The sequence below is a fragment of the Achroia grisella genome, unplaced genomic scaffold (assembly GCF_030625045.1).
Source record: "Achroia grisella isolate CSIRO2021 unplaced genomic scaffold, CSIRO_AGI_Agris_v1 utg840, whole genome shotgun sequence".
Classification (NCBI taxonomy): Eukaryota; Metazoa; Arthropoda; class Insecta; order Lepidoptera; family Pyralidae; genus Achroia; species Achroia grisella.
In genome coordinates, this window is record NW_026713038.1 from 548,579 (window position 1) to 570,151 (window position 21,573).

A 21,573-nucleotide genomic window follows, 5' to 3' on the forward strand; every position below is an offset into this window, starting at 1 on the left:
ACATAATAATATGGTAGGCGTATGGTACGCAACTATTAAATTTCAAGGTGAAAGGTCACAAAAATCGATTTTTTTGTAAATATCTATATGTAATATTATATTTTCTGTGGTTATGAGTACCACATCGGGTAGACGAGTTTTGGTTGAATTTTAGGATAAGGCATGACTGGTATAAGGGGCCTCACATGATTACTTGATGTCTCTAGAGATATTCATGTATCCTTGTATCACAATCAGATAGTCCCTCAGCTTTTTTGCTATTCCAGTAGCATTAAAAGATATTTAAAAGCACACATTTTACTATAATTCATATATATTGTTTCAATAATTTTCGTTATGCACATAAAATTACATTTCCTGTAAGAATTGACGCAGCAAATTCACAGATACGGTAAAAAGGAACGACGCATATCTACTTAAAATTCACAAATCAGAGAAGCAAGCTGATCTGTGATATTAATAGTATTTTTTTCTAAACTAGAATTTTTTTACTAAATCAGAAGTATTATTTGTTTTTATACTGTATCTGTAGGTATTTTGTAATGTAAATAATAATAAATTAAACAACTTATAAATATGCTCAGTAACACAAGAATGAAATGTGCCGAAATTGAAATTAGAAGTTTAATTCGTCAAGAAAATGTATATAACTTATATGAGTTATTTAATAATAGTATAATAATAACCCTGGACAATTTACACAGCGTCATCTAGTCCCAAGCTAAGCAGAGCCACGAAAGCAACAAGACAATTATTAACTATACAGCCTTACCACGGCACAAACATTTGTATTAATGAGTATTATTGTTTTTCTATGGATCTGGATGTTAGTTATTTATTTTATGTATGTATTTATAAAAAAATATTTTGTAAATATTTATTTAAGTTGTGTAGTACCCTTAACACAGGGTTTGGTTTAGCTCGGGTCTAGATGGAGCTGTGTGAAATGTTCTTGGTGATTATTAACATTTTATTTTTTAATTGAGCTGCCAAGTAGCTTGCTTTGTAGGCTTTCAAAGGGAGAAATCGCAGTAAAATCAGCAGGCTATCGAGGCGTAATATTTTAATCCTCCGAAGTGGTGAGCATAAGGAGTACTACAGACATCACATAATAACGTGATGTACGTGATACTGTTCATGTCTATAAGCGACGGTCACAACCTCAGGTGGAATGTAAGATAGATTGCGATTACCACAAGTGAAATTACCTGAGAGAGCAATGGCGACCTTTTCAACACCACCTAGCGGCTCCAATGCATCTCTTGCCTTGCTGCCAAACAGTTTCTCCAAATAATTAGGTCCGTGGGATGCCAATAGCGATTGTAGGAATGATGCGGTCTCTTCTACAGGTGGTCGTTTTGCTAGAAAAGTAAAATTACTTGTGGTTAATTGATGTACTGCATTTTATGAAATTATAAATATGGATACATAATAATTACAGCGTTTATAGGAAGAATATTGCTGTGTTTGTAATCTTAACATAGTATAAAACAAAGTCGACGCCGCTGCCTGTTCGCTTATATCTTTTAAATTACGCAACAGATTTTAATGCAGTTTTTAGCAATAGATAGAGTGATTCAAGAAGGTTTATATAATACATGCGTGTTGTATAGAACAAGCCGAGAAATTCAAAGACTTCTAATGCATCTGTTCGAAGCCGGGACGGGTCATTAGTACAAGAATAAAACAAAAAAATATAGAATCGTTTTGTGCACTAGATATTATTTAAAATTTGTGAAGTTGCGGAATCTTCGAGAAGAAGTCTGTATATAAAATCATAACAAAACAATATCGATGATCTATGAGTGACGTTCTATTTTCGAATTAAATAATTTTATTTTTAAAATACATTATAAGGATATTTGCGAACGCAAACAAGGTATACCCGAGACATCGTCTGCTTTTTTCGAAAAAAGATGGGGCTATGTTCGTTCTCATGATCTTTACAAGTTTTATTATTATCCGTTTAGCTATTTAGTACAAAAGGCAACAAACGTACAGATAGTCTCACTTTCATATTTGTAGGTAACAGTGTGCTCAGTAACAAGATATACAACATAAATTAGAATTTTAATATAATACTTTTGACACATCTGTACTATCAAAGGAAAATAAATATTTAAGACCTTGTTAGAGCTTATTAAATCTACAATTCATACATATCTGTATATTACAAAATTCATCAAACAATACGACAATGTATCGGTTAAATTAATATACAAAATGTAATTATTGTTATTGTATTTGTTTTAGAGGTGATTAATTTTAGAATATAGAATTTACATAAATGAAAACAAAAAAAAAACCAGGCAGAAGCGAACCTCCTTTAAAGTTATACAAAATCTTACTAATATTATAAATGCGAAAGTTTGTGAGTATGAATAATTAAATTTTGACTCTGGGATGAACGGCGCATTGACAGATTTAATTATACTTAACTTATCATTCATTAGCTATAATTTAAGGAACGTCTCTGAGTGCGGCCGTTAGTTTCAACATTATCATTAGATACTTTTTACAATGGCGCCGATGGTGGAGAGGTTTAAGAGTAATCGTCTGTCGTGGTATGGGCATGTAATGTATAGGAATGAAGATAATATTTTAAGGAAGGTGTTACATATGATTTTGGATGGTTTTAAGGGCAGAGGAAGGCTGAAAAAGGACTGTGTGAAAGATGATATGGTAAGAAAGGGAGAAAATTACGAGATGACTGCCAACAGGGATGAATGGTAGAGAAAAACATATTACGCTGACCCCAAATAAATGGGATAAGGAAGAAGTAGATGATAACTATTTACAATGCCGAGAAGAAAAAAACCTAACATAGGTCGTCGAAGTCAATCAAATGTGAGTCGAGCTACCTCACGCGCTAACCGCACTGATGACCAGCAAGAGACTGAACATGATAACAGTCGTATTGGTATGGCAGATTTACGTTCTAGAGTGAATTACAATGAAGAAGAAGATAGGCATAGAATAGAACGAGTTCAGGCATATCGATCACAACAGAAAATGAAATTGATCGATTCCACAGACGTGATGCTCCAGTGAACCTGGAACAAGGAGCATTCTCTTATCATCCGGAAATAAATTATAGTGCCAACAAAACTGTAACAATTGGGGAAATGTCGATCATTTGGCAACATTTTGCAAATATTATTTTATACATATATAAAAATGCAATGTCATTTTTTAGTCCCGCTAAAACTCGAAAACGGCTGCTCCGTATGACGAAATTGTATGGAAACTACTAAAAACAACAATTTCATTTTCCCATACAAACTGTTCGTACCTGTCAAACAGGATGCGTTCAGAAATTTATTGCGTAATTAAACTTCAAAAAACCTTTGACATATTGTTTAATGCTGAGGCGGAACGGAGTTATCGGGGTCAGCTAGGGTACTACTTTCTATCCACTTTTTACAAAAGTAACAATGCATTTTTTTAAAAGTTAACTGTAACTTCTGAAAAATAGTTTTGAAAATATCACTGAACTGTCTGGCCTTCCGCACCTCCCTAGGGAGGTGAAGGTTGGGGCCTCGGGGCGAACTCCTTTGCCCCGGCATCTACTCCGGGGGCAACAACCTCCGGGTGACTGGGCCCCTAGGGCGATAAATAATATACATAAAAAAAACTACTTAACCTAGCTTACTAAACGTGGTGCCATACTTGGGGACAGTTTTTTTTACGTATATTTTTTTTAAATATCAAATCTTTTTTCTTGGATAGTTCGGTGACAGTGGCACTGACAGTCAGTGTTGCCAGGTTACTATACTACTATTACGTTTATTAATGTAGCGTAATCGATCATATATATCAAAAATAGACTGGTACCTCATTTGTTAACATAAGTGTCTATAATGTGACATGAACATTATCCTGGATATGTGTGCGTAATTTGCTCCCTCTTTCTCCCCACTTTATACTTTAGCCAATACTTAGACTACCTGATGATGCCTTTATAAAGCTACTGGGTCCAAAATACATATGGTTTAAATTAAGAGGTAAGTGATACAAAGTTCACCGGGTCATGTAGTATATATATAAATGAATTATTGTTCGTTAGTCTCGCTAAAACTCGAGAACGACTGAACCGATTTGCCTAATTTTAATCTTGAAATATGCGTGGAAGTCAAGGGATGGTTTAAACTGTGATAAAATATGAAGAAATTGCATAGAAAATAATAAAAACAACTATTTTATTTTCCCATGCAAACTGTTCGTACTTGTGAAACGCATCCTGCGTTCAGAAATTTATTGCTTTACTAAACTTCAAAAAACCCATGACATATTATTTAATTCTGAGGCGGAACGGAGTTCGCGGGGTCAGCTAGTTATTTATATTTTTCTTTTTGTGTATGTAATTTGTGTCTGTACGTACTGTAAGCGTACATTGGTAAAGTAGCAATAGTTTCTCTTGTTAGTAACATAGATGGCGCTACCTTAGCGCCCCACGTACCGTACTTTGTAGATAATAGTTATTTTTGGAACTACGATTTGTAAGCGTACATTGGTAAAGTAGCAATAGTTTCTCTTGTTAGTAACACAGATGGCGTTACCTTAGCACCCCACATACCGTACTTTGTAGATAATAGTTATTTTTAAACTATAATTGGATTATTGGGGCATAAAACGAGTAGCGGTTGTTGTGTGAAGACATTGTCGGATAACATCACAGAAAGGATCATCACTAACCAAGGAAGCAGGTCAGTTTTACTTAATTTATTATGTTAAATAGGCTTAATTGCTTAGTTTATGTAACATTGTAGTGGTATCCATTATGTACTGAGATTGTATACGTGTATGGAGAATAAACTTTATACGGAAAGTATGATTTTGGGTTTCAATTATATCAACTCCTTTCAACTCAGAAGTGGGATAGGCAGGCAGACTACCTATGGCCGAGTTAACCTTAGCAGTACGATTGCCTGTCTATCCTTGCCCACCGTAGTGAAAGTTTGTGAGCGAAATTGTACGTGTTTAAAATTTCTTTTTTTTTCTGTATGCGTATACCACTACAATGTTTCATAGAAATTATTGGTGATATAAGTGTAATGAAGTATTTATGCAGTTACTTTTAAAAAAAATAATACATATAATTAATATGAAGATAATCTTCCAATATAATTTAAAATCTACCCACTCGAGTTATAGACACAATTATTGATTAAATAATTGAGTTGCTACTGATTGAGATTAATTGTTATTTGGATGAAAATGGTGGTGTAAAATCGTGAGTATTAGGATATGGTAATCACTAAGACCTCATATACACAATAAGTAGCATGATTAGAATCCAATTAGGTGCTGGTAATACTTAAACATCTCCAAACAGAGGTACTAATAAAAGTATGTGCTGTGCTACCTACAATTGTCGTTTGCCGCATTCTAGTATACTAGATGTGATGGATTGGATAATTCGATGATGTTGTGATATATGATATATGATAATAGGTTCTGGGACAGCAGGTACATAGGACGAATGGATTTATATATAGAAATAAAATATTTTAGGAAATTCCGAAAGAAAAATATAATGTCACTTTTTTGCAATAATAATTTTATAATACATTACTTTTTAAATATAAAAATTAAACTAAAAAGAGGTTTCATAACATACACCCCACCTTGCGTGTGCGCAATGCTAAAGAACAACAATAAAATAAAAATAAATCACAGGTTTAGACGTCGAGGCAGTTTCACAGGACGACCAGAACGTGTTGTCTTTGTTAAAAGATTGTCGGGCTCAAGAGTGGGATCTGCGACTTTATCATTTGACCCTGATGACTGTGGAAACTGAATACTCTCTAACCTCGATAACTCTAAAGGAAATAAACGTTGCAGTGCACGAACACGTTCACCCTTTGCTGTTTTAACACGTGCTACCCTACCGACATTATCAACACCTAAACATATCTCTAAAATGAGACCTAAAGGCCAGTTAACGCGCTTCAAATCATCTGAACCTATAAGCACGATATCTCCAGGTTGAAGATTGTTCTCGTTTTTAGTGTTCTTTTGTACTAGTAAAGATAAATATTCTGACCGAAATCTTTGTTGTAGATCTGTATTAATTTTTTCGATATAACTACATATAACGAGTAGTAAGGTTAGGTGATTTAACTTGGTTTAAATCAAACGTAGAAGTATTGCCTACCTTACACTTGCTCAATCTTCGTGGAATGCGACATTTCTCAATTGATGATACTTGTTGGAGCCATTCTTTTGCAGACTTTTCTAATTCGAGAGTAAGTTCCTTATCCCAGTCCATTGTCCTTTCCCAACACTTTTGTATTAACAATTTTGGTATCAGTGTAGTAGGACAAAGAAACCCGATTGGATCAAAAATGCTCTGAGCCATCGATAATAGTACTCGTTTAGTAAGTTTTGTATCAATTTGTTTTAAAAATGGAACTTTACAATACAATTCGTCTGTTTGTGAATTCCAAGTTACTCCTAACACAGAAGTGTCTGTTTGATTTATATCTAGAGTAGGACCAGTCACCCAGCAACGTAACTCAAACTTACCTTCATTCATAATATTTAAAGCTTCGTTGATAAATTTCTCCATTTCGACTTCATTATTCACACTAACAATGCTGTTATCAACATAAAAACTATTCTTCAATAGACTGGCCGTTTCACATTCGTATTTCTCAAGATGGTGCAGTATTGTAGCTGATAGGAGGTAAGGGCTTGTCGTAACACCAAATACTACGCGACGATGCCTAAAAACTTTTAGTTTTCTATCTGCGCTACCGGGATTATTCCACCACAAAAATTTGAGAAATTTACGGTCATCTGGATGAATAGATATTTGTAGGAAAGCCTTCTTTATATCGGCAGTAATACCTATAGCGCCCTTCCTAAATTGAATAAGTAATTTGGGTATTAATTCTATAAGATTACTTCCTTTTTCGAGACAAACATTAAGACAAACACCTTCTTTAGTAATTGCAGACGCATCGAATACCGGACGAATTCTCGTGGTAAGGCTAGAGTCTTTAACAACGACCTGATGAGGTAAATAATGGCCAATTTGCGGATTATCATCTACAACTTCTTCAATTATATTACTATCTAACCATTCTCCAAACACTTCATCATAAGCTGTCAATAAGCCTAATTTATTGAGTTTATTGGTAGTTGAATGAAGACGTTTTAAAGCTAAATTATAATTAGGAGATAATAAATCAGCTGTATCATTCCATGGTAATTTAATTTCGTACCTATCCTCATCATTTCTGACTATAGTTTCTCGAAAGAAATTCTCGACTTCTTCCTCGCGTTTCCTAATACTTTTTACTTGCGCCTCATCTTTAATACCTATGGATTCTAGTTTCCACAAGTCATCAATATCAAATGAACAAGCGTGTACTGAAGTAAAAATAGAATACATAAAGGAAGTGGGTCCCTGAATTACCCAACCAAATTTCGTCTCGATTGCCACTAAATTATCACTCACATGTTCTGATCGCCCAGTGTACAGCGAACCTAAAACATCAGAACCAATTAGTAAAGAAATCTCAGTCACTTCATCAACACAATCAGTAATATGTATACCTTTTGCTTGTAGTTGTGACAAAAGTATACCTGGTTTCACCTTTGGCAAATTATCGCATATTGTCTTTTGCTCGAGTGCCTCTATTTGTAGTTTATATTTGTTATCAAGACTTTTACAGTTTAGCGTAAATAATCTGTGGTTCTCTAATTTAGTCACTACCCCTCCGAATAAATTGTGCCTTAGGTGTTCATTGCCTGTAGGTACAATCTTTAGTTTGTCAATTACATCAGATCTAATAAAAGAGCGTTGAGCACCTGAATCTAGTAGAGCTCTTACTGTAACAACTTGATCTTCGTGAAATAAATGTAACTTGACGGTTTGCAATAGAACAGTACTCTGTTTTGTCGACTGTTTGAGCATTGACTTTTCATCTTCACTCTTTTTTGTTGACTTTTGTAATTCTACGCACATAATTGGGTAATGTCTCTTCTCACAGATGACGCATTTAGGATATTTCCTACATTTCTTCGCATGATGTCCAGTTATAAGACATATCAGACAGGAATTCTTCTTTTTTAGAAAATCTTTTCGCTCCTCTACATTCCATTTGATCGGTGTCTTGCATTCCGAACTATTATGCGTTGATTTTGCACACCACACACATTCTCTTGTTTCATTATTAGTATGTACAATAGTTTTTTCTTTATTCCTTATAGATGTAGTTAAAAAACTGGCAGAAGGAATTACTGGATTTGGATCCACTTTTGCAAAGCCTCCTCGTGATAAATTAATTTTTTCTTCAGATTCTACTTCATTACGAACAAAATGTAACAATTGTGTCAACTGACTTTTACCTTTATCATCAGTAGTGACGTTTATTTGATACCTATTCCATGCTCGCAATATGTCTTCTGGCAGCGCTGACTCCACCATTGGAAATAAAAAGGCGGCATATTTGTCTTGCGTAACACCAAGAGACTCTAAAGCTAGAATTTGTGTCATTAACTTATCATATAGAGTACGAGTGGACATCTTACAGTTATCTTTCCTTTGAACAATAGTTAATTTTAATAACTCTCTAACATAATGTTCAATTATAAGTTCGTCTTTTGCATACCTTTGTTTGAGCTGCTGTATCACCTTAGGGTAGTTTTCGGCCGACGGAGGAAAACTTTCCACTAGATCTCTGGCACTACAACCTGTCTCAATACTTTGCAAGAGATATTGAAATTTATCTTCGTCGTCTATGTCACTATCAGCGTCAATCTTCTTAAACTGAGTCCAGAAGGGTATCCAGCTTTTTATCTCTCCGTTAAATCCTGCCAGCTGGAGTTTGGGAAGGCGAAAGTGGCGACGATGTCTTTGAGAAGTCTCTCCACCCTCACTATCCGCTTTTACTACAGTGTCAGATGCCGAAGAGCGGGATACGGTATGACTACAATATTCACTGACCTTGTGCTTCAATAAATAGAATTGACTATTGTAAGCTTCTGAAGATTCTAGATCCTTATCAAAAAAATTCTCGTCTCGCTGTTCCATATTCAACCATAGATCCATCAATCTATTTTGTAGTAACGTTAGCTCGTCGAAAATCTTAGTAATATTTATTATCTCCGAAGACATACCAACTTTATCTTTTTTGTCTAGATATTCTTCTATTTTTTTTAGCGCACATAGTAAAACGACGACGTACCACTTTCCTTTGTAGTTGTACCTGGTCCATTTCGCTCACGGTCGCCATAATGTGATGGATTGGATAATTCGATGATGTTGTGATATATGATATATGATAATAGGTTCTGGGACAGCAGGTACATAGGACGAATGGATTTATATATAGAAATAAAATATTTTAGGAAATTCCGAAAGAAAAATATAATGTCACTTTTTTGCAATAATAATTTTATAATACATTACTTTTTAAATATAAAAATTAAACTAAAAAGAGGTTTCATAACACTAGATAATTATCCGTATTTTACCGTACCATTATGTAAGAAGTAACATTGAGGTTAGTATTTAATCGGTATTAAGATGATACAATTATAGGTATATTGTATTGTAGTATATTATAACGTATATTGTTCACATCTAGTTAAGAATCTATGCAATGATTTCTTGATAGAGTGCAGAATTGCCTTCTAGGTATACAAATATACAAGTTGTAATTGATATGAAATCTGTTTAAGTTCGTTTTTAGATAGTAACTAATATGCTCCAATACTATGCCAACTACACGCGGGGAACTTATATTTAACATTGTCTAAGGTATTAACTCAAGTTGGGTTACCAGTAAAATAAACATATACTACTCTTGTTTACGTATTACATGTTTCAGTATCATGGACGCCAGTGACAACGAGAATACAACTGGGTTGAACTTGGAAATACATCATCAGGACCGTCACCTGGTGCATGATATACGGGCTAGAGAGCCTGAAGTAACACTAATGGGTGAGCGATATTCCGTAGACGTACATGGACAAACAAGTGGTGAGTCTCGCCGGGTAATGACTCGTGACACATCGGGTATTCATCGGGAAAGTGAGTCTCGTCGGGTAAAGACTCACTTATCATCGGGTATGCAACGGGAAAGTGAGTCTCGTCGGGTAAAGACTCACTTATCATCGGGTATGCAACGGGAAAGTGAGTCTCGTCGGGTAAAGACTCACTTATCATCGGGTATGCAACGGGTAAGTGAGTCTCGTCGGGTAAAGACTCACTTATCATCGGGTGTGCAACGGGAAAGTGAGTCTCGTCGGGTAAAGACTCACTTATCATCGGGTATGCAACGGGTACGTGAGTCTCGTCGGGTAAAGACTCACTTATCATCGGGTGTGCAACGGGAAAGTGAGTCTCGTCGGGTAAAGACTCACTTATCATCGGGTATGCAACGGGAAAGTGAGTCTCGTCGGGTAAAGACTCACTTATCATCGGGTATGCAACGGGTAAGTGAGTCTCGTCGGGTAAAGACTCACTTATCATCGGGTGTGCAACGGGAAAGTGAGTCTCGTCGGGTAAAGACTCACTTATCATCGGGTATGCAACGGGTAAGTGAGTCTCGTCGGGTAAAGACTCACTTATCATCGGGTGTGCAACGGGAAAGTGAGTCTCGTCGGGTAAAGACTCACTTATCATCGGGTATGCAACGGGTAAGTGAGTCTCGTCGGGTAAAGACTCACTTATCATCGGGTGTGCAACGGGAAAATGAGTCTCGCCGGGTAACGACTCACTTTTCATCGGGAAATCATCGGGAAGGTGAGTCTGATCAGGTAGAGACTCGCCCTTCACCAAGTACTCGTCGGGAAGGCGAGTCCCGCAGAGGTAACACTGGTCAGATGACTGAATGCTACCGTGAAAGTATTCACCGGTTTGAGACTTCTCGTTCATCAAATCGGCGAAGCGTGAGTCATCGTCGGGTGTTACAAACTCCTGATCGTCTAGATCATCGACGGAATGGTGAGTCAGCAGTTAATAGTCGTAGTAATAATGAGCAACAATATAGGCGCTCATGTAGTCAGTCGCGAATAGCAGCAGCAGCTATTAATTTTTCGCAGCGTAGTCGATCAAATAGTAGGCAAAGACGCCGTTACAGTTCTAGAAGTAGATCACCGGAAATAGGACTTGACAACGAGAGCCGAAACATTCCCAACCTACGTCATAGGCCAATTAGCCACAAGGCAAACAATGGGATGCATAGCCACACAAGTTACTGTGTACGCGAAAATTATGCAAGCAATAGTCTGAAACGGAATCGACATCGCAGTGCAAGTGGTAGCCCCCCGACTCATAAAATTCGGGAAAGTAATACCAATGAGATCTTAGATAAGTTTCTACATATCCTAGATAGCATGAAAGGTTCGAGCTCTAAACTATCCTTAAATAATGTGGTTCCAGAATTCGACCCAATGAAAAAGGATCAAACCATCTTGACTTGGCTCACGAAAGTTGAGGAATGTTCCTCGATCTATGGCTGGAATGAGCGAGAAACGATACATTTTGCATTGCCAAAGCTCGTTGGTGTCGCAAAGTCATGGTATCAGGGTTTGGATACAGTCATGCTATCATGGAACATGTGGAAAAAGAAACTTATAGAATCTTTCCCATGTCGAGAGGACTATGCGGAGTTACTAACGGAGATGCTGGCCAAGCGTGTTCGTTATGGCGAATCACTTGAACAGTATTATTATGATAAAATGAATTTACTTAACAGAAGTTCCATTAAAGGTCGCAAAGCGGTAGACTGTTTATTACACGGAGTCGAAGATAGGGCAGTGAGAGTGGGTGCACAAGCGGCCCGATTCCAAGAGCCAGAAGATGTGTTAAGGTATTTTAAGACCGTTAAGGTTGCAAACGTGAAGGACAGTGACAAAACAAGACAAGATCGACGCATTACTTCTAATAAATACAGGACAGGACAGACTAAAAGAGTTTTCAAATGTTATAACTGTGATACAGATGGACATAGGAGTTTTGAATGTCCGAAGCCAGCCAATAAATGCTCAAAATGCAATAAAGTTGGGCATTTGGATATTCATTGTAGAGCATTGTTTACTCAGAAAACTAGTAGGAATTACTCGCAGAATACGATAGATAACACAAACAAACATACATAAGACAGACATGGAACATATTTGAGAGATGAGAAGCAAATCGCCTCACTAACTACTTCTGATAAAGTTAATAGAAAATATATAATACAGGTAGAATTAAATGGGCTAAGCATGGAATGTTACGTAGATCTTGGTAGTCAATGTACTCTAATTAGGGAACAAATCTCGAATGAACTAAATCTCTTCGTAACGACTAATGACTTACCTGTAATGCAGGGAGTAGGTGGAGACTGTTTTGTGCCATTAGGCCGCTGTTATGGCGAAATTAAAGTACAGGGAATAAAGGAAAGTATTGAAATTTTCATTGTAAATAATAATATATTAAAGTACCCAATGCTGCTAGGACATTCTTTTACAGAAAAACCAAATATAGTTATTACAAAGACCCCTGAACAAATAATTTTTGAGAGGATCATGCCTAATAAAATACTTTTGAGAGTTCAAATGGAAACCAATGTACCACCTCATAGTACGAGAGTGATACCTGTGGTGACCACCCCGGAGTATGCAGGCAAAGTGCTGGTGAATGGCAGTATAAGAGGTCCGAGTGGAGAAGAACATTATCTTTTACCAGGTGAATATTCTTTGGAAGCATGCATCGGTCGCCTACTCATTCACAATGTGAGTAACAAAAATCTTATAGTTGATCATAACTCAATTTTAACACGAGCAATTCCGGTATCGCATAAATACGATATATATTCTATGACGTTCGCTGAATTCAAGTCAGACGAAAAGGTTTTATGTGGTACGCAGATTACTATAAAGGAGAAACTAGCATTACAAAATCTTTTATCTAAATACAGTGATTGCTTTTCCACGGGACTAAAAGATCTTGGTTTTACGACTGCGGGCGAGATGACAATCGAACTTAATGATTCGGAACCAGTAGTATACAGACCATATAGACTGTCTTGGGGTGAGAGAGACCAAGTAAGGAATATGGTACAAGAGATGATGGATGCTGGTATCGTACGGGAAACGTCATCTCCTTATGCTAGCCCCATAGTGTTGGTACAAAAGAAGACTGGAGAGAAACGTTTATGCATCGATTATCGCGCTCTTAATCGAAGAACGAAGAAGGATCACTATCCACTCCCCCGTATTGAAGATCAACTAGACCAGCTTGCAGGCAGTAAGATGTTTATATCTCTGGATCTAGCATCAGGATACTACCAAATTCCTATCGCTGAAGCCTCTCAGGAGAAAACAGCCTTCGTGACCCCCGATGGTCAATACCAGTTTACAAGAATGCCTTTTGGCCTTGTAAACGCCCCGTCTGTCTTCCAGAGAACAATGAATAAAATACTAGCAGATGCAAAAATTAAATACGCACTAATTTATATGGACGACTTTCTTATTCCCACAACTTCTTTTGAACAAGGTTTAGGTAGGTTGGAAGAAGTTCTCGCATTAATAAAGCGGGGTGGCCTAACCCTCAAATTAAGTAAATGCAGGTTTTTTTTGACAGGATCGATTTTCTTGGTTTCGAAGTTGGCGCGAATGGCATTAAACCTGGCAGTAAGAAGACTGAAGCTGTGGATAAATTCCCAGCTCCTAGGAGCGTGCACGAACTACGGCAGTTCATGGGTCTGGCTAGTTTTTTTAGAAGATTTGTAAAGGGATTCGCGTTAATTGCGAGACCGCTCACCGACCTCCTCAAGAAGAATTCCGAATGGAAATGGGATGCTCCACAGGAGGAAGCATTTGGTAAATTAAAAGCCAATTTGGTACAAAGACCCGTTCTCACTCTGTATGACCCTAAACGTGAAACTCAAGTACATACTGACGCATGTAAGAACGGCGTTGGAGGCGTGTTGGTTCAAAAAAAATGATGAAGGTCTATTCAAACCGGTGGCATACTACAGTCGTAAAACTACAACTGAAGAACAACGACTGCACTCGTTTGAATTGGAAACCCTGGCGGTAGTGGCATCTTTAGCCAGATTTCGAGTATATCTAGTTAGTATTCCGTTCAAAGTCCGTTCAAGAGTTCGACTGTGAAATAGAATATCGTGCCGGATCCGCCATGCAACACGCGGATGCATTAAGCCGCAACCCAGTTGGAGAACCTGAAAATGATATACACATACTAGATGTGTTAAATACCAACGTTGATGATTGGATCGCGACAGTCCAATCTAATGACGAAGAAATCTGTCGTATCAAGGACGTACTGGGAAATTCCGAATCAGCAGAAGTGGCCGATATATTAAAGAATTATAAGGTTAAAAATGACAAAGTGTTTCGGATTACAGGTAGTAGTGGCTCAGATTTGCGATGGGTGGTACCAAAAGGAGTTCGTTGGCAGATTTTAAAGATGAATCATGATGATTTAGGTCATTTCGGCTTTGACAAAACTCTTGCACGTATACAAGAGACATTCTGGTTTCCCAAAATGAGGCGCTTTGTTAAAAAGTATGTTCGAGCATGTTTGCAATGTGCTCACCATAAAGGGACTACGGGTAGACAGGAAGGCGAGTTACATCCTATACCAAAGATTGAGATTCCCTTTCACACCATTCATGTAGATCATCTTAGGCCGTTTGTGCGGAGCAGCAGAGGTAACTCGTATCTTCTTGTTATAGTAGATGGTTTTACGAAATACGTGAATATTAAACCAGAAAGGAACACTAAAACTAGTACTACTACAAAGGTTATACAGGAACATATGAGTTACTTCGGCACCCCGACTAGGCTTATCAGTGACCGAGGAACCTCATTTACGAGCTCAGCGTTTCAAACCTTTTATAAGTCCAACGGGGTAAAGCACATCTTAAACGCTGTATCTACACCAAGAGCTAATGGACAAGTGGAGAGATTCAATCGCTCTATTTTAGAAGCCCTGTCCACAAAGTGTTCAGATAAAAATGATAAACACTGGGATGAATATATATACAGTATTCAGCTGGGCTTAAATACGACAGTTCACAAAACAACTGGAAAAAGCCCATCCGAGTTGCTCTTCGGGTTTAAAATTAATAGTGGTTCAGAAAATATACTAAATGATGTAATTATTGAAACCATCAATAAGAAATCGGCAGAGGACCTTGAAGACATACGATCTGACGCAAGTAAGAACATTGAGAACCAGCAGAGGAAGGAGAAGGAAAAGTTTGATTCTAAAAGGAAAGCTAGCACCGTGTATTCTGTAGGTGACTTGGTAAGCATCAGAAGAGATGTTCCTAGTGATGGCCAGTCCATGAAGTTGGCTATGAAATTCCAAGGGCCATATCGTATAAGGAAAATATTACCCAATGAAAGATTTGTAGTCGAGGACACCCCTCTAACCAAGAGTAAAGGACACCGCCACTACAACAATGTTGTGGCTGTAGACAGAATAAAACCTTGGTTACATTTTGATAATAATTTTGGGTCCAGTTCCGAATCCGAACCTGAAGTTGTAAACTAAAATGTAATAATTATCATGTAGAAAAGTTAAATTATCATATACAAGTATTTCATAATATCATCATTTAATTTTAAGTTGGCGAATATTATATATAATTATATTTTTACAATATATTATTTCTTAGTTTCCAGATATATACAACATTTATACATGTCTATACATCTGTAGTTAGAATATTATACTTTCACTGTAAGAATAACATTTTGATGTAATTGTTTTAATGTATTGTAACTAGAATGATAAATTACTACAACATTAAAGTGTTACAAACATATTAATAACATAATATAGATTATATTATCAACTTAGTAAATTAAGCTAGTTAATTAAGTTGTGTTCACAATTTGTTCACAACAATTCACAAAGTTGTGTAATCATTATATAGTCAGTATAGTATATTTAATATCAAATCAGGTTATGAATGAATTTTAGTTATTTTCTTTGTCGTTAATATGCTGAAGTATATCACGTTAACTTCAGAGTCCTAAACTGAAATAAATTTGAATATATTTGTGAAAAATAAGGAAACAAATAATTAGTATTGTTATAATAGTTACATAATTAGGTTAATAATATTAAATTAATTTCAACATATTGAATTGTGTTCTTATAATTGTGAAGTCAATATTAATTGTTTTAGTTAGATTTGATGTATGTACAGTTACATCTGTGGGCCCGACGAAGGGACTCGTCTCAGCAGGATGGCCGAGTTGTAAGCGTACATTGGTAAAGTAGCAATAGTTTCTCTTGTTAGTAACATAGATGGCGCTACCTTAGCGCCCCATGTACCGTACTTTGTAGATAATAGTTATTTTTGGAACTACGATTTGTAAGCGTACATTGGTAAAGTAGCAATAGTTTCTCTTGTTAGTAACACAGATGGCGTTACCTTAGCACCCCACATACCGTACTTTGTAGATAATAGTTATTTTTAAACTATAATTGGATTATTGGGGCATAAAACGAGTAGCGGTTGTTGTGTGAAGACATTGTCGGATAACATCACAGAAAGGATCATCACTAACCAAGGAAGCAGGTCAGTTTTACTTAATTTATTATGTTAAATAGGCTTAAGAGGCCTATTACAAAATGATGCCGCTCAACTTTAGGTTTAATCGCATGGATTTACGCACACACACAGTAATACACGCACACAGACGCAAATAACTGTGTAGCTCAATCGGTGTGGATTTAGTATGAACCATTTTGATCCTTGTAATATTTTAATTAATAATGTGATATGTTTCTACTTAACTGAGACTACTTATTGGATTTTTTTAAATAACGTGATTTATCTTAATTATCAAAGTGCTAATAATGACCATATTTTTTTATTATATTATTCCTAGAGGGTTGATGTCAGGATGCTGGCCGATTGTACAACTAAAAGCCAAAACCTTAAGTAATATGAGTAACAAATAATTGGGATAAGGACAGGAAGATGAAATTACTATAACATAAATTTACTAATTAATTCTTCTTACATATTAATTCAGTTTATTTATTAATAGATACAATATAATTTATTATAAGAGTCGGATACATTATTGCCATATTCACTTGTTCTAAATATTATACTTAGCAAATAATTATTTTATTTATATATAATAGTTGTGTTTTCAAGGCTTTGTTTTGATTTAAAGGTCCCATCCTTATATGTATATTAGGTGTGTCCGCGACTTCGTCAGCGTGGTATAATGAAATTGACCAAATAAAGGAAATATATTTAGATTATAACCTAAAAAAGTTTCTTTGTTTTAATTAAACAATGACGATACTTTTTTACAACCTTTCATCTCCGCATTTAATCCGTTACAATACTTTTTTCGCACTATAAAGTAGTCTATGACCTTTCTCAGGGTATACTATCTGTGTATATGTATATCTATCTATATAGACTACCTGTGTATATATATGGTAGTGAATTTACAAGGTACAGGGGAATAACACCCGAGTTTTCAGGAATGGCAACGCATGAGGGAAACAATGTGGTGATATGAACATGGCAGGTACTGCTCATGTATATAGGCGACGGTTACCCCTTTCCATCAGGAGAGCCGTCAGCTTGTTTGCCATTCTAAGTTGTAAAAAAAAAAGCTTCAACTGCTATCATTGCTGTTCCTGCATCATTGACGTCGCCGCATGATATTGGCTGATATTGCAGCTTCTCGTTCTTGGTTGGCCGATTCTTGATTCTTGATAAATAATTAATTGTTAATGTCAAACCTTTTTATAAATTATTATAAGACGCCTCATTGATTATATGTAATGAAATCACCATGAGCTATAGAGATTTTGGACAGAACCTTAAAAGACCTTAGAAACACCTCTGCTCTCATTGGCGGGATTACTTTTATACTTTTGCTGGAGATTTCTGAAAGACTCTCTGTGTCATTAACATCGTCTCCCTTATGGACTTTAATTGAAAGTTTAAAACTACTGACAAATTTGAGAGCTCATTTTTATGGAAGCACAGATAGTGATTTCCCACACTAAATGCTCAAACTTGAGGAAGGAATTTCTCAAAAGCATGATCCAGTCATGAAATTTAAGCCCGCCGAACATGTGCAATGGCGTCCCATTGGATATATTGCTTACTAAAGAATTGAAAGACAATTTAATTGTAGACCATTATAACCGGTACGTTAGCTGGGCAACCAGCTTATATACCAAGAATACTGATGATTCCAACTGATCTGCCAATACCATTTTAACGGCTTCAATTTCCGGTTAAAATATCATCTACACATGTAATAGATCTATGTATGTTTTGATCTTAAAAAACTACGCAGATTTTGATTCGTTGTTATTTAATAGACAGAATAGATAGACTCAAGAGGAAGGTTTCTATATAACGTCCCAATACTGTACACGGATCTTTAAACGCGCGATAACCTATATATCCCATATTCACGCGGGCGAAGCCGCGAGCTAAAAGCTAGTCTCTAAATAAAAACATTTATAATGTTGTTGACTTTTCACCCAAACACGCATAATTATTTGACATAACTGTACAGTAATGAAAGTCCAACGAGTATAATAACAGAATAGCTGCAATTTAGAAATATCTGTATTGTGTAAAATAAAATAAAATTGGATAAAATATCTCTAAACATTAAGGAATATAATTTATATATAATTTGGTAATTTATTTACAATCCACATTGCATACTAGATGATATACACTATATAACACAAGACAAATGTACGTAAAAATAATAATGGTATTTTTATAAACAATAACCCTATTTTAATTTAGAAAAAAACTACAAAATAAACATAGAGTAAATTTGGTTTACATTTTCTTACATTTTTCTCTCAGATAAGCGTTATTTTTAAAAATACTAAAATGTTTTCTTTTTTAATTTTAACAATTAATTGCCATTAGTGTGACGAAATACCATGCTCTTGTGCTTTTCATAATCCAGCAGGGTAGGTAGGTTTTATTTGTAGCATACCTGTACTTTTGTCTTGGCATGCTAAAATAAATATTATATATATATTTAACAACGACTTTAAATTAATATTCGTAGAAATAAGTATATATTAGCAAAATTAATTAAATATTACTTAAATTATCAAAATGGTTTAGTCGCTCTATACTAATGTTCACTGACGAATGTCTTATCTTAGCGGTGTTGTAAAAAATGGCATAGGTCCTACCTCGACGAGCGCTAGCGCAGCACTGAGAATTTACTTTTGGCGCAACGGAATTTATACAACTTTCAATTATTATTATTGTTTATTTTTTTCTTAGAAACTTATATTTTTTTTTCATATTTCTAATTTACAAGTATATTAACTTTATTATTATGTTTTTTTTATGCAAAAATTTCGTTGTATTTATGAGAAAATTAGAAATGATTATGGCAAAGTTTTGTTGAAATTTCGGGTTTAATTGTGATCAATTTTTTAGATATTTAAGTTGAAAATGAAAAAAAGGACGATGCTGTCTCAATGTATAAAGTAATTATCAAGTTTTAGTAAAGATATCATATCAATTTATGTTTGTTTATTAATGAACGACGACCCCAAACTTCTGTCATTTAGCGTTTTTGAATAAACTATTTTAGAAATTAGGAAGACTAACAAAGAGAAAATTAACATTTCAAAGATGTTGTTTTTAAGATTAGATATCTATCTATATAATTCAGGAATCAAAATGTATATCCGACTCTTAATTTCTTAGAACCAGAACCCCAAAGACACTGCTTTTAGGCCAAAAAATGTGAAAGGCCTCTTAATTGCTTAGTTTATGTAACATTGTAGTGGTATCCATTATGTACTGAGATTGTATACGTGTATGGAGAATAAACTTTATACGGAAAGTATGATTTTGGGTTTCAATTATATCAACTCCTTTCAGTACTAATATTAACTCTAAGAAAACTGTAATATTAACAAAATGGGCAATAAAGCCTATGCTAAGCCTAGCCTAAATAAAATAAATAAATTATAAATATTACATATAGACTTGTATATATTTTTACAAATAATGTAAGAATATTATGTCATGTAAACTTTTGTCATAATAATAATTAAAAAAAATCGTGTAGGCAGTTAAATTGGTAATATTCTGCATTCGTATTAGCTGAAAAACAAGTTTATATACACTTGCGAGCAACCAAATCGACTCAAGTGCTACCTCTACATTCAAACATTGTTCTAAATAAAAGTATACAACATTTAAATAAAAATAATATGTCATTTGAAAGCTTAAAACCTAAGCTTTCAAAAAAACATCAACACCATTAAATAAAACAAGTACCAACATGTTCATTTGCGCAATTAGGGCATATGGGACAAATTACTCACTACGCTACCTGCGAGTTGCGCTACCCTGTACCCCTATAAAAACCCCCGTGACCCTTATCAGTCGCTTATCAACAGTTGACCGATACACATCTCCGCAACCTGCATTCATTGTTTTCAAGAAACAAGGGATACCACACCTCAAGAAGCCGCTCAAGTTGTTGCCTTATTGCAACAAGGATTCAGTCAGCGAGTAGTCGCTTCCCAGTTTCACTTAAGTCAGTCTGCTGTATCCCGAGTATACAGACGATATCAAGAGATTGGAGCATTCACTCGGAGACCAACAACCCGCCGCCACCGTTGTACTTCTGAACGAGACGACCGTTTCATTGTCTCAACCTCCCTGCGAAATCGGCACCTTACGGGTGTCGACGTGCAGGGTGAGCTGAGACGTGTTCGAGGTGTAGCTGTCAGCAAGTGGACAGTAAGAAGACGTCTGAAGGAAGCCAATCTGACTCCAATAAGGCCTGCAACGGGCCCCAAATTGACTGCAGGCCACCGGTAAGCTCGGTTACGGTTTGCTCGAGAGAATCTCAACTGGAGCGTTGGGCAATGGCGGTCGGTCCTGTTTACTGACGAGTGCAGGATGTATCTGCATGGCAGTGACAGGAGAGGCCGGGTCTATAGGCGTCCGGGAGAGCGATTTTCCCAATGCTGTTTCGCAGAAACCGTTGCCTATGGTGGCGGTTATTGCATGATGTGGGCTGGTATCTCGTTGGAGTGTAAAACCGAGCTCGTTTTCGTGCCTGGAGGAGGCCGAGGAGCAGGACTGGCAGCTGATGAGTACATCATTGTGCCCTACGCAGGATTCGTTGGCGAAGACTTCATCCTAATGCACGACAATGCTCGATGCCACACAGCGCGCGTTACTCAGCAGTTCCTTCTAGAAGTCGATTTTGCGCACAATGGACTGGCCTGCACTCAGTCCAGACCTAAATCCCATCGAGCATTTATGGGACGAGCTCAAACGAAGGGTACGAGCAAGAAATCCAGCTCCTTCGAGCCTAGAAGAAATGAAGGCAGCTTTGTTAGAGGAGTGTTGTTTTTTATGGATGATAATGGAATGGAGCGTCCGCCTGCGCTAACGGTTTACGCTGGCGGATCACCAGAGGAGGATGATGAGATGAGCATGAGGTCAGGTCAGTTAGCCCATCGTGACAAATTCACCAGGAATTCATCACGATAGTTTCCAGGGGGAACCGCGCGGAGGTCAACCTGACATGGTACATTGC

The 21,573-nt window shown here is 36.3% G+C and overlaps 1 protein-coding gene across 1 annotated transcript in view; it reads right to left on the bottom strand.

Moving 5' to 3' along the window:
- LOC131852172 (IDLSRF-like peptide) overlaps nucleotides 1–21,573 on the bottom strand; it is a 136,578-nt gene that overhangs the window by 1,354 nt on the left and 113,651 nt on the right. The window contains exon 4 of the mRNA XM_059202813.1: nucleotides 1,209–1,361. Coding sequence (XP_059058796.1) covers nucleotides 1,209–1,361 — 153 coding nt within the window. The remainder of the gene's footprint in view (nucleotides 1–1,208; nucleotides 1,362–21,573) is intronic.